Source organism: Trichomycterus rosablanca, chromosome 3 (assembly GCF_030014385.1).
Source record: "Trichomycterus rosablanca isolate fTriRos1 chromosome 3, fTriRos1.hap1, whole genome shotgun sequence".
NCBI lineage: Eukaryota > Metazoa > Chordata > Actinopteri > Siluriformes > Trichomycteridae > Trichomycterus > Trichomycterus rosablanca.
Genome location: NC_085990.1, coordinates 21,391,646 through 21,406,614, shown reverse-complemented (window position 1 = coordinate 21,406,614; position 14,969 = coordinate 21,391,646). Strand labels below are relative to the sequence as shown.

Genomic DNA, 14,969 nt, shown 5'->3' with positions numbered 1-14,969 from the left:
CAATTGCTCCCAGAGTTGATTTATTCACACCAACCTGCTTGCCTATTGTAGATTCACTCTTCCCAGCCTGGTGCAGGTCTACAATTTTCTTCCTGGTGTCCTTCGACAGCTCTTTGGTCTTGGCCATGGTTGAGTTTGGAGTCTGACTGTTTGAGGCTGTGGACAGGTGTCTTTTATACAGATAACGAGGTCAAACAGGTGCCATTAATACAGGTAATGAGTGGAGGACAGAAGAGCTACTTAAAGAAGAAGTTACAGGTCTGTGAGAGCCAGAAATCTTGCTTGTTTGTGGGTGACCAAATACTTATTTTCCACCATAATTTACAAATAAATTCTTTAAAAATCCTACAATGTGATTTCCTGGATTTTTTTTTTCTCATTTTGTCTCTCATAGTTGAAGTGTACCTATGATGAAAATTACAGACCTCTCTCATCTTTCTAAGTAAGAGAACTTGCACAATCAGTGGCTGACTAAATACTTTTTGGTCCCACTGTAACCCAGACTTGAGCCATACATTTTTAATAACTAGAAATTGTGTTTCTTGTACTACCCAGAGTTCCAGGGGAAAGGGTGGGGGCAAAGGGAGATTAAAAAGGCGGGATGTTTGTTGCAAAATAGTCATGCACATACCTCAGCAACTGTGAAACACCGTAGGCACAGATAAATGAAATAATTACAAATAAATCCCTAGAGACAGTAAGGAGTGGCCAGAATATTTGCAGTATTTTTGCAAGAGGACAGGGGGAATTTCATGTCATGTTACAATGCCATCATCACCTGGCGATGGTTGGCTGCACAAATGGGTCAGCATTCTCCAATGCCCTCTGTCTCGTGTCTCTTGTTGAAGACTAGCCCACTTGTAATGCAGTCAACCTTGTATGTTAATCCAGCTTACTTTGGTCTTCCTCATATTCTGAATCCTTTAACAAGTTTTGTTTGTTTGTCAATTTGAATTGTTAACCTCATGTTTTACACCCTTTGGTTACATCCACGACAGAAACGGTAGTTACTCATTACACAAGATTCATCAGTTCACAACAGTTTTGTTGGTCAAAGGCTTTATGTCCTATGGGAATAATGAATATTGACTGTAAAGACCTGTCAGCAGTTTGTGGCTTGTCCATACTTGGACCACTGTTGGTTGGTACTTACCACAGCTGCCTGTGAGCTCCCCTTACTGTTTCAAAGACACTTCAAGCCAGTTGTCTGTCCATAAAAAATATCAAACTCATTTTGGCTTTTATGACTGTCCAATTCTGCTGCATTTAACACTTGTACTACAAGAAACTAGTATTACCCCAACATTTATTAAATTAACGTGCACAACTGTAACCAAAAAGGCATTGCTATGTATATATTTTGAGGATGGTCATTTGTGTATAGTATGTATACACTATATTACCAAAAAGTATATTCTAGAATTATGGAAAGTAACTTTATTTTGATTGTTGCCTTTTAAAAATAGTTATTAATACAAATACTGGTTGCATTCCAAAAATTTACTCTGGGAATTCTATTACTGCCCAACCCTGATCACTGCCTACACTCGTACACACATGCATACTCAAACGTGGTCTGTGTTCATTATGACTAGATTTCAAAAGCAAAGCTGAGCAAGTTGATCTTTCCAGCTGTCTTCCAGCATTACATAATACTACCCAACAGCCCTCAAATAGCTATGCTGCTTATATTTGGTTCCACAGGGCAGAGGTAGGGACAAGTGAGAGAGGGGGAGTGTAAAAGAGTGAGCGAGTCTGACACCTGTTGGCCTGAGGTACTTGCAAAGTACATTAGAAAGAACTGGTGTCACCATCGCTTCTTTTAGTAGATCCTGGGAATTAGGTCAAACACTCACACACCCAATTCTAACAAGCTGAGGGTGTCCAATACAAGAGGGTTTCTGGACTTAATCATGCTAGCCTGAAAGTGCTCTCATGTGAGTGGAACTGGAATCCAACTTCAAACGCTGATCAGACTTTTAAACTGCTGAGGTGCTCTTGCTAAAATGGAAATAGCAGAGAAAAGAGGAGAAGCAGAAAAGTGTAGGAGAGACTCGTCTCAGGAAGGTAATAGAGTGTTGGACAGGAAGTAGGTTGTTTGAATTCTAACCACAGAGCTACGCTGTATCCATGGATTTCAGTCATTTATTTGGTTGAGTGGCCGGGCTGAGTGTGTGTGTGTGTTTGTATGTTGACTATAAATAGAACCTTGAGCCTTGCTGTGCTGTGCCACCGCACTTAAATCCACACACATACTTTTTTTACACTTGTACTTTAATGCATTGTACTGTTTACCTTTTTTCCCTTTTTCACTCACATTCAAAACAAATACCTCAAATGAATACTCTGGGCTACATTTCTAGTTTTTAGCCATATTTTGTTTAAATGGGAACCTTGCGTGTTAGGTATTAAATTGGTGTACAAGCTTAGTGACACACCATGTAAATGGCAATAAATAGACTGTGTGTCCTTTTTGCATGAAGCATATGCAAATAAAGATGGATTGCACATACATTCTGAAGTCTAAGAAAGTTCATCACATTTATTATATTTGCTAATGTAATTAGCTTACAGTTTTGTGGATAATTTCTTCTTCATCCCCAAACCGTGTGTGTCATGCAACAAGACAACAAATTGAAAAAAAAAAAAAACTTTACAGAAAATTTGTTTTACCATTTATGTCATGTTAACACTCTTGTACTCCGGATTTTATAAAGACACTATGAAATTGTGAAAACAACAGAAAATAAAACAATATACTGATATAATATATATAATGATAAAACTTAAGATATAGTAATAAAGCCTTGAAAATTATATAGATAATAGATAGATTTTTCTGTACAGTTTTGAGCTCGAGTTAAGTTTTTTGAAATAGTGCTTGGTAGAAAGACAGTGGCTGACAGTGTGCAAATACTATACTGGAGAATGTGGGGACTGAAGTAAAAAAAAAAAACAGGGACTCATTTTGACCAAAATGTAATTCCCTGATCACCATCAACATCAGTTGCCTAAAGTTCCCAGTAGTCAATTGTTCACGTACATTTGTAAAACAAATGTCACAAAGGTCACAAATATACATACAGCAACTTCATTTAATAATTTGATGGTACAGTAATACTATATGTTATTTAACTTGTGGTATTCTAAATTTCTTTTTATTATGATCGACTATAAAAAAATTTCTAATGGCAAATACAACCTCAAATCAGAAAAGGTTGAGAAAAAATAAAAAATGCAAAGAAAAAAAATGTTTCTTTCATGCTTTTTCTGTTCAACTTCATTTGATTTGGTAATATACATTCATTCCTTAAAAGATGTTTTGTTATCAAGTTTATCAAACGATTAAATGTTTTAGGTGTTATTTACTTTTTAGGTGTGCAACAGTACAGGGTTGTCACTGTTGCATTTTTCGTTTAAAAAATCTCCACACATTCTGTATTAAGGTGAACTCGCAGGCCAGTCCATACCTCTTGCGCAGTCATGCCTTTGTAATGTGTAAAGTTCTGCATTTTCTTGTTGAAAAATGCATGAACATGCCTGGAAATGATGTTGTCCTGAAATTAAGATATGTTGCTCTAAAGTGCACTGACTCAAACCCATATTACAACAGACCCTGGCTTTTGGACTTGTTGCTGATAACAGTATTGATGGTTCTTTTTGTCTTTGGTCTGAAGCACACAACATCCATTTCTTCCAAAAAAATAATACTGATTCTTTGTAATATTGTGTGATGGTCCATCTTAGATGGATCTGAGCACAGAAATCTCAAAACGGCTTCTGGACATGGTTAACATAAGGTTTCTTTCTTGCACAGTTAAGTTTTAAGTAGCATTTGTGCATGTAACTCTGTATTGTAGTGCTTGCCCATATGGTTATATCAGCTGAATAATGAGTGGCAGTTCTTGTTTCAGTGCCTTCTGAGGTATTGGAAATCACTTAGACCTGCACTCTTGTCCTTTACGCATTGAGATTCCTCCAGATTTGTTACATTGTTTAATGATAGTATAAACTGTAGAAGAAGAAAATTGCAAATCCAGTCCAATCTTTTTAAAACATTGTTTTAAACATTTCAGTAATTTTCTCACACATTCGTTGACAAACTCTTTGCTCTTCATAGACTCAGCTTTTGTTAAATTCTGGTTTTGTACCAAATCATGATTACAATCACCTGTTGGCATCACCTGTTTGAAATCACATTATTTTCATTTCACCTCATTGCTAGCCTTAACTTGCCTCCATGTCAGTTTTTTTATTAGTTGCAGGCCTGAAATGCAGGAATGGATGTATATGAACAAATAACATTTTCTTTCCTTAGTGTTTCAACTTTTTCTGCTTTGGTGTTGGTAATGAGACTAGTTCGACTGCACCAATTGAAAAGTGCATGAAACAGTGTTCTCTATGCCAAGGTCAAAAACAAAACTAAAACTTTCACATCATTCTTGGAGGAAATTTGTCCAGTTAGTCAAATGTACTGTATATCAAGACCCACCAAAACACAGGTCTGCCATGCTGTAAAATTTACTTGAATGTGGGTGACACTTGTCATCAAGGTCCCCACAGTACACTTCTGCACATCTGCTGTGTGTCTTTATACATTCCTAAAGAACTATAAAGAACATACAAAGATTACACCAAAATTTAAATTAATAAAGATGCAAAAAAGAATAAAAAAAAGAAAAGTTAATGAAACATTGATGGCTTAAAAGTTTGAAATGTCTTGAACATCACTGCTCTATTTTCTTCATCATCATTTCCTATTCTTACATTTTTAGAGCCACCAAAGGGAAATCTGAAGATAACATCTCCTGAGAATACAGAACACCACCAGACCAAACAGTCCTCGGGTAATGCTGTGACGTGTACCAACGGGTCGGGAACTAGAGGGAACACCAAACCAAGCCGTGGGGCCGGGCCACGGCGCCACACAGTGGGAGGGGCGAGGAGTTCGCAAGAAATCCTGGCCATGCAGCCATCAGATATGGACAAGAAACGGGAGGCCTTCCTGGAGCACCTGAAGCAGAAGTACCCCCATCATGCCTCTGTCATCATGGGTCACCAAGAGAGACTTAGGGAGCAGGTCAGAGTCCAGCAACAGTTACAATTATATGAATTTACCTACTAGTCCTCCTAATAATGATCCTGATGAAAGTATGATCCTTTACTCATTAGGTCAAACTCACAGTGCTTTGAAAAAAGGATTTCTTTCAATTAGGTCAAGTTTGTTGTGGACCTCAGATTTGAGGTCTCACAGGTGTTTGATGATAAGATCAAGACACTGAATCTTCTACCTAAGGACCTACCGTTTCTTCATTTAAAACCACTTCAGTGTTGCTTTAGTCATTAGCCTTCTAGTAAAATAGTTTAAGCTTTTTTGGCAGCAGGAAAGAGATTTTATTCAAGACCTCTTTGTGCACCTTTTTCTTCTTAATAATTCTGATCAGATTATCAGTGATCAGATTATCAGCCCTTGCTGCCAAACAGTATCCCAATAGCATGATTCTATCAACAGGGCCTAGTGTATTACATCCACTGTATTTACACTGTAGTCACTCCAATTGGTAGGACTTCACTTAAGAGACCTGCTACATTAAGAGAACTGCTACATGAAGCATTAATAAACACTTAATAACTGACAAAAACATTATTAAAGGCATATTTTGAATTTATCACAATTTAGAAATTATAATTGATTTTAATGTCAAGATGACATCTTCAAGTGACATAGATTTTGGGTTGTTATGACAATTTTTTAGATTAGTTTTTTATATAGTTTTTATGATAAATAAAATATTAGTGTGAATAATACATACCTCCAGGGTACTGCGGAGTTTGGGTTCAAACCTTGTCTCTAGTTGCCTTGTGATGGCATTTTGTCCTGTGTATTTCTTTTCTGGTGCAACAATTAACAGGATGAAGGATAAATCAATAAATAAATCTAGCAACATATAATTAGTAAAATAGTCAGTCAGCCCTAAAAGTAACACCACCTCAAGTCAACAAAAACTCAGTCAGTGTTTTAACTACTAATGTGTTTTTCTTTTAAATTAAAGCTTTGTGAATTTTATGTAGATTTTTGTCAGTAAAGTAATGGAAGATTTACATTCATTTGTGTTATATAGCCCTGTAAATATGTAAATATAACATTGCCTTGTCATTTTTCGTGTGCCACTCTTTAGGCCTCAGAGGTTCATTGTGGTTATGCGAGATTATTTCATGCTTTATTGCGTATAATGCTTTATATACTGTTGTTACCGGTAAAAAAAAAAAACTGCTGTGGTAGGAATGCAATGGCTTTTGTTTTATCAGCTTGTTATGAGAACTTGTTATGAGAGCTTGTTCTCTCACAGACTCAATCACAGCCTCTCAAAACACTCACAGTGGGGTTGTGGAATGCTGTTTGGAATGCCACAAGGGGTGGGGGCAGGGATGTAGACACCTTCTGCTGTGTGTGTGTGTGCTTACTTTGGGTAGAAACAAAAGACTTTTTACCTGGTCTTAAGCATTGAAACAATGAAAGTGATTGGCCAGACTCGGAATGAGATAATGATGGGGCATATTTAACAGTCTGAATCTATATTTGTGTATGTAGACAGGTGTGTGTGTGTGTGTGTTTGGGATTAAAATGCAAAGTAAAATAAAACAAAGAAAGTGAGCAGCAATCCCTAGCAGCTTTTTGTGTTTCATAATTCATTGGTTATGCAATTGTTTTGCAGTATAGACTTCTGATGTTATGACAGTTAACAGTTATGTTGCTTTTAAATGTAAAGCAGTTGCATTTACCTGCAAATGCAAAGCATAAACTGAGAGAGACAGAACAACTGGACTGCAGAAATGCCCATACACAATATTTTTGGTACAGATACAGTGGTTGCAGTGGGACTTTAATATAGTTATTCTGTATTTGGATAATATAGTACTAAAAAAGGCCAAATTTGTGGTGGCAAATAATAGAACAGCTTCTTTGACCTTTGAAGTGGTGGTGTTTCACATTAATACACAGTATATCCAAATAACAAATTACTAATTGGAACGTAGTGTTTGTTAAAACTCAAGGTTTGTTAAAATTGTATTATCAGAAAGACAGAATATTGACTGACTAAATTGTGAGCAATTCAACCAAATATACAGTTCCCAACCCCTACATGTTAATGCTATTTTAATTTACTTAAACTTAAAAGTGATCAGTTTCACTGTCTCACACTGGGAAATCTGAAAACTGACTCATTTTCAGATCATTACAATGCATTAACATTATGTGCTGAACAGAGGAAGTGACAAGGTTGGTTTAAAAGTAATTAGTTGTGGCAGGAGTAAAGGTGAAATCAATCATGGTAACACCCTGTAAATGATGTAACAGCCTATTACTTCAGCTCAAACACTACTAAAACTTGGTGCCAAGATTTGGCACTTGGCATTCTACAGACAAACTGACTGTGTTTAAGGAAGGGAAAGGCTGGATAAAGATTCACCTTATTAGCATGGTTGAGGTGCCAGCACAGGAAGAATACTTCAGTCCAGCATGTTCTTCAGTGTGTTTAATGGCTTTACAGAAATCTGCACCTGGCTGTTAGAGTCTCACATGTGTTAAGTAAGCATGCGCTAGTCTGCAGTCCACCTTGGTCAGCACGGGTGTTTATAAAAAATGTAATAAACAGAAGAAGAATAAACACTACCAGTGGTGTGTGTAAAGCCAATGAGTCGATGTATGTCATAAACATAAATAAAAATATTGTTTATGTAATGCACTCACTGAAAAGAGATAGAGTGGTCATCAGAATGTCAAATAGAAACAGGTTGTGGTTCAGGTTGCTAGAGTGAACAGGAAGATCTGAAGTAAGTTCACTGGAATGTATTCAGACCTGCAAAGGTTCCTTGGTTCTCTGGAAAGCCCGTAGGTGCGGCATGAGCAGGGGGCGGGATTTCACACACACACACACACGCACACGCACACACAGGCTTTCCTAGTTCAGCCTTGAGGTAACACGGTAACTTCGGGATAAGGATTTAAACACAAGGACATGGCGCACTACTTACCATACACGCACTACTTACCATACACATCTGCATCCGAAAGACAAAGTATTTACTAAGAAAGTATTTTTGGAAGAACTCCTCTCGCAGACGGTTAATAAACACAGGTATTGTGTTCATTCTAACTATTATAGTTTCGATACACTTTATGATTGGTGTCTGTACTAATGCAGTGTGGAAATGCACTTTGCTTGAAGTTGTGAAAGCACTGAGGAGGCAGAGGTTTGAAGCATGTTTATGGTTGTAGAAAAGGTGAACTGAGACCCGGTGCACTGGCACATGTAAAACGATGCGTTGCCTTTTTTCTTCCCGGGGGTGTGAGAGTATAAAAGGTGAACAAATGATGGGACAAGCGCAACACATCATGTTGCAGAGCACTTATTAATCATAAAGCCTAGCACGACATAAGCCGTACTGCGTGTTGTTTACTTCTTACCGCACACTTCTATACTAAAGTATATGGAGGTAGTATGGAAAAATACTACCTCGTATATGGCAGCATATAGCTTCGCACTATTCTCAGGTACTATTTAGTACAGCAGTATGCGATATAAGATCTAGCAATGGATTTCTGCGCACGTGCTTTAAAATCAGCATTTGTTTATAACATCCTCAGAGACACATTCGTAATATATTTACTGTCACAATTATGACATTTGCAAACAACAGTAATACAAATAATATACTTAATTACAATTAAAGAATAAATTGTCGCGCCTGCTAACTTCGCTTTTGTCTTCTAAACGTAAAACAGCCTTAAGACATAAACCATAACGTAAATCACATTTTGTGTCTTGCTGACTTTTGAAAATATTACCAAACAATGCCAAACTATTACCAAACATATACATACTAATGCAAACAACAACATTCTTCAGCACGATTTGTCTATAGATATTGCAGGGTGGGTTTTTAGTTTTTAAGTTTTCAAAAATATATAATTTACTAAGTTCACTTGTAAGTATGTAATAATAGTGACAAAACTTGAGCTAATTGTGGTTATTAAAATAGCTAAAAACTTAGAGAAAAATTATTTGAAATTGATTTCCAGATGATTTTCGTGTAGATTGGACTATTTGCAATGTGTTAGCTGGCTAGCCTGCAGTTTCCTTGAACAAGATTTACCTTGTGTTTTACCAAGAAAGGAGTCTGGTCATATTACCCAAGTCTTAGTTTACACTGGCCTTTTTTTAATTCTGAACTGACTACAAAGGTCTGCTTGTAACATTTTAAACCTATATTATTTAGCTCCTGCATTATTTGCTGATCTTATATTGACCATCCCAATCACTCTGTTTAGCTGATGTTGTTTATGTTAATCCCTGGGATCACTCAAAGTTTAACAAGTAAAATATTAAAAACATACTTGTGCAACCTGATTTATTTAAAACTCGTCATATTAAATACAACATTTATGGTTATTGGTTAATTATATAATTATAATGCACATTTGTCTTTTTATAAAATTGCATGATCTGATGATTATTGATATTAGTATAAATTTTTTTTTTCTTATGTTTTATCGTTGCTTTAACCTGGTCAGGGTTGTGCTGAAATCACTTGGTGCAATGTGCTAACACACCCTGGACATAATGATGTATAATGCTCTTGGTATTGTGAAAGCCTCAGGATTTTATGTAATTAAGCCCAGGCTTCTCATGAATGAGACAGGTAAATCAACTGGGTAGAATGTAAGTCTCTAGTTCTACCCAATCCAAGCCACCTTTATTTTGTACTAATGTTTGGCATGTTTGGCTCTAATGGCTGAAGCGACAGGTTCCAATGCTGTAATAATGAGGATTTGAGATAATGTATTGAGCCCTGTCTTGTTTCATGAGCAATTGGAAAAATTGTGATAGGTGAATGTTGCTGTATGCTCATTATATAAAATCTTTATCTCTATCTTTATTTGGGTTTTTATCCAGAGCCAAATCCATATTTAGACAGCACTGCCACTAAGAAGTTTCACTCTTCTGGATAAAATGCTTTTTCTGCATTGAGTGAAATGGCTGTGATTAGGGTACCTTAACCATTATAAAGCCCCATCAAATGCAGCAGTCTTCTCATATTAAATGTAGATGCTCTTTAATACATTTCACCTGAAGTGGATGTATAATGCTTCATAGAACCTTTTCTAGTAACAATGCTATAGTGTTGTTTGTTTTTTGTGTGTCTACATTTTTTTTTTTTTATTTTACCCCTTTTTCTCCCACTTTTAGCACATCCAATTTCTACCCGTCAATCATCCTCTCAATAATGCTGGTTCCTGCTCCTGATTGGGGAGGACGAGGCTGCTCCATGCCCCCTCTGAAACATGCACAGCAATCGAACATCTTATTACCTACACTTGACGAGCGCAGTGCGGTACAGCGCTGTGCACGGAGGGCCACACCCCCTACCGCACTCCTTCCCCAGCAAGCAAAGGTTGTAATCGCACTAGTCTGAGAGAGAGTCCCCATCCGGCCTATAGTCTTGCCCCTTATCTGAACAACAGGTCAATCGTTGTTCATGTAGCCACTCAGCCTCAGCCGGCAAGGCAGAGCTAAGATTCGATACGATGTATTCGAGATCTCAGCTCTGGTCAACAGCGTGTGTTTTACCGCTGTGCCACCTGATCGGCCTGTCTACATTATTTAAACTAATTGTGCGATAGTTTAATGGGTCTTGTGTATATTTTATATATGTAAGGTATAGGGAAAATCAGGGCCTTAATTACTGTGTCCAGTAGTAAACCCAGTTCTATGGTATTTCACTATAGAACTCTGTTTTAAGTCAAGTTAGGACTGCAGCAAGGATGTCAATAAACATATATATATTACCCTCCTCCTGACTAAATTCCTTAGTTGTATGCAATTTTTTGTAAAACAGCTGGAACCTCTGATTAATTGCTGTTGTTAAGGAAGCTACCTGACAATCCTTTTTTATTATGAGTATGATAGTATGTTAGTATAGCATCTTGCTGTAATAACTGCCTAAGATGCTAACAGCTTCCGTTCTTCCTCTCCCCTTGTAAGAATTAGCATTAAGTCTAAACTGTAATTGTTTGCTAACTTCTTTTACAAATTAGAAAAAAAATCTTCTATTTGTTTTTCTCTGTCTATATTTGTATGTACTTTTTAAAGGTGTTTGTGCTGTAACTTAACCTCAAACGTAAGCTCATTAGGTCTCCCCTACTGTAGCTGTTTAAACTGTTAAACTGAGAGATTTAAGGTCCTTTGCTAATTCATTTGTAAATGTTTTGTCTTGTAAAAGGATAAAATGACATTTCCATCTGTCCGTCTTTGAGACATCAGTGTTTAAATCAAAACTAGGGTTTTTGAGATCAAGTAAAATCGGAGAGTATGATTTATGAAGGTGTAAGAAGAACGTGTATTTTTTTTCTCTGAAGCTTATGCATCTGCATACATCTAAAAGGTGTAAATCTTAACATATGCATTGCTTCTCTGTCTTTGGGGGGTGTTTGTCTAGGTTACTACTATCTAAGGTGCTGTGCTGATTGAAGTCTCCACCTAAGGCCTTTTTATGCTGCCAATTGATTTAGTACCCTCATAGAAAATACAGGGTTCTCCCCGTTAGGTGTGTAATTGTGTCATAGACATAATTTAATGCAATGAATTAAACCTTATACAAATTATCAGTCATTTGTTCAAGAACACAAAGCTTACATGCTTGTTAATTAAAAATAATTGCCCCATTTTTTCATTTGACATTGAGCTATTGTAGACATTTCCTACCCAATCCCTCCTATACTTAAGGACTTTGTGTTTTGTGGAATGGTGTTGCTGTATTTTTAAGGTACGATAGTTTTTCTTTCTTTTGATTAAATTGCTACAGCACTGAATAATTCAAGCTACAGGGATAAACCTTTCTTCTTTATCCAAAAAGAGATAATGCAAATGTTCCTGAATGGCCTAATTTAATCAACACATAAGAGGTAAATATACTTTTCAACATTATATTGTTGTAAAAAAGCATTAAATTAACTATGCCACCACAAAAAAACACCACCTTAAAATAAAACAAATTAAACTTCCAACATCCTCTCCCACTGTTGTCCACCCTCCGGTCAATTACAACTTTTCGATAGTGGCATTTCCCACTGGTCATAATCTTCTCTTAATTGTTTACACTCTGATGTGTTGGCACTTTAACACAATGCGAACTGAACAGGGAAACTTGTCCGGCTACGGTGTTACAGGTTTACATTCTGCCATTTGTTTGTTATACTCCATTAGTGTATAACTCCAATTAAAGACACTAAATCCTCTCTACGCTGTTTTCAGCAGTGGTCTCAAGGGATGTAATGTGTTTGCTCTGGGATGTGACAGTAGTTTGAATAGCGTCCAGTTTGGTACATTCCCAGATAACACTACTGTGTTTTTCAGCTTCTGTTATTGCTGGGTTTGCTCCACTGTAGCTTAGCAGGCCTGGACCTAACTATAACTCCAATATACATTTGGTTTGCATAAAGCTTAAATCATTAATTATTAAATCTTGGTATGTTTGGGAAACATCTATGTATTGAACCTATGTTTAGGAATAAAATACAGTGAAGAATAGAATTTTGTCTTCTGCAGACAATACAAATTGTTGTCTTCTTGTCATGGGGTGATGATTGCCTCATGACAGAGGCACCAGGTGTATCCCTGCATCTGTATTGTTAAGGGATGAAGTTCAGGGGACTTTACTAAGGCAGAATTTCACAAATTTCCCTCTGGGATCAATTGAATGGTCTATCTATAAAATAATAATCAAATTAATGAACAAATTAATAAAACTAATTAAGAAATTCAACAAAGCGGAACTGAGAAAATAAAAGACAACTACTGCAGGCGCCAACCCAACCCAAACACTCGCCTGAAAACCAGCAAACCAAATCAGATGCTTATTAAGCACCCTTCTCAAGTTGCAGCTAGTAATAAGCACTAAATCAGACACAGGGAAAGGGAACCTGTCCTCACCCCCTTGCTGGCTAGCATGGGCATTTTATGCCTGCTATTGAAGTTACCAGTGTGTTGTCTGATGTCTATACTTCACTGCAGAGCTTCACTGCTGTATTCAGTGTTGGATAATATAGGCACAGCAGTGTGTTACACCTGCTAATAAGGTTACTAGTGTGTTGTTCTGTACATAGGGGTGCCTTAAATTTTATTTCAACACACATTGATGACTCATAAATGGAAAGGACTAGCATAATAAGATAAACAAGTACAACAATATTTTATAGACTGTTTTTTTACAATAGTACCTGTAATTGTCTAGTTTTAGTGCAGTTACTTCCGCACATCAATTGGTCAGAAATATGACATGTTGGGTGACATGACAAAAGCATTATGTTTGCCCTTGACTTCTGGCAGTTGGAGGACAATGATAGCTGCCTCTGTTGACCTACGGTTTAAGTGCAGTTTGCTGATTCATGGTTTAAATGAACACATAACAAAAGGTCCAAGTGCCTCAGGTCAGCATGGTTGCAAACACACTTATCAGCAGCCTTCATCTCCTCTTTGCCCCTATTTCATGGGACGTTTCTATTGTTTCCGGCAGTCCATCAGCAATGTTCAGCAATGCAAACCAGTCTCATGTTCGGGTGCACAATTCTCATGCATGGATGCATTTCAGACATGACAGCGATGCTTAATAAAGCGCAATGTGACATCTACTTTTAGGCTGAATTAAGTCAAGCAAGAAAGCATGCAAGTAAGTAAGAATAACAAATAGTTTTGACAGCAAACTCGAAGAGTTTTGAAAGTAGCGATAGGATTATATAAAACCCAGTTAGAATTTACAGCAATACAGTAAGGCAGCTCATATTCTTAGGTAAACCAATAAGCACAAATATTCGCTGAATTTTGAAATCAAGATTATTTGTTCATGTAGGCTTTCTCTTGTTAAATCTTTTTTTTCTACCCTCCCTTCCACCAAAAATATGTAAATTGTTCCTAGCTGTGAGTAAATGTGTAAATGTGTGTTGCTCTGCAATAAATTGGATACCCTCTCCGAACACTGTTGTTACATTAATCAGGTTTATTTTTGAAAGATGTCTAAATATCAAAGTAATATAACAGTTTATTAATAAATATTAAAATGAATAAATACATTAATCATTTAATAGCTCAGTAAGGCAGTAGATAAGAATAGCAGGATCAATTTTCTGTGCATTAAAATTGACCTAATATGCAATCACAATATTTCCTTCATTGAGGTGATACTGTCTGCAGCCTGTCTGCACATACCTGCACACCTGAAAATTCTAGGACTCGGCCAATTTAACAGTAATGGGTTTTCACAATCGTGTTGAGTATTAGCTAAAATCAAATAAAGTGCAGATTCTGTTGATGTTCTGTTGAAAAACCTTATTTATTGTGATGATATTTTACCAATTCCAAAAAAGGGTGGGACATTAAATTAAAGCACAGAAAGCACAAAACAGTGATTTGTAAACTGGCTTTAACACGTAAATAATGTACTTTTTTGTAAATAAATGCTCATTCCTAATTTGATGCCTCTAACACGTTCCAGAAAAAAGGACATGGACAGTGTAACAGTGACAGGGACTGGGGAGTCTGGAATAATCAAAAACATCTGTTTTGTAACTAACCACTGCTAAACAAGTCAGTAAGTAACAGGTGGTGCTATCAAAATGGATCGTGGTACAAATCAGTGGTGCTGTGCTTCAACTTCTAGCAAACACAAATTAATTAAGGGGTTTTCGTTTTACAAACCTAGATAAACATTACTGTTGCTGAACACAAAAATAACCACAGAACTGAATAAGTACTAGCATTTAGTAACTTTTTGCTGCAAATGCAAATATGCATAACTTCAAGTACCGTAAGTTTAGAAAGCTTGAAACATGGGTCCCTGAGCAGTAGAGAAAATAATATGCTCTGATAAGTCAACGTTTACCACACCTTGACAAATTGAGGTTTGGAGGA

At 36.7% G+C, this 14,969-nt stretch overlaps 1 protein-coding gene across 8 annotated transcripts in view; it reads left to right on the top strand.

The window, feature by feature from the left end:
- Nucleotides 1–14,969, top strand: part of si:ch211-285f17.1 (sickle tail protein) — a 170,310-nt gene that overhangs the window by 76,346 nt on the left and 78,995 nt on the right. For 6 of the 8 annotated variants that reach the window (XM_062991039.1, XM_062991041.1, XM_062991038.1 and 3 more), the window contains exons 1-2: nucleotides 1,732–2,067; nucleotides 4,776–5,080. In XM_062991039.1, coding sequence (XP_062847109.1) covers nucleotides 2,007–2,067; nucleotides 4,776–5,080 — 366 coding nt within the window. In that variant the 5' untranslated portion in view covers nucleotides 1,732–2,006. Of the gene's footprint in view, nucleotides 1–1,731; nucleotides 2,068–4,775; nucleotides 5,081–7,983; nucleotides 8,142–14,969 lie in introns of those variants that run through there. The other 2 variants (XM_062991043.1, XM_062991042.1) reach the window with 2 other exon arrangements.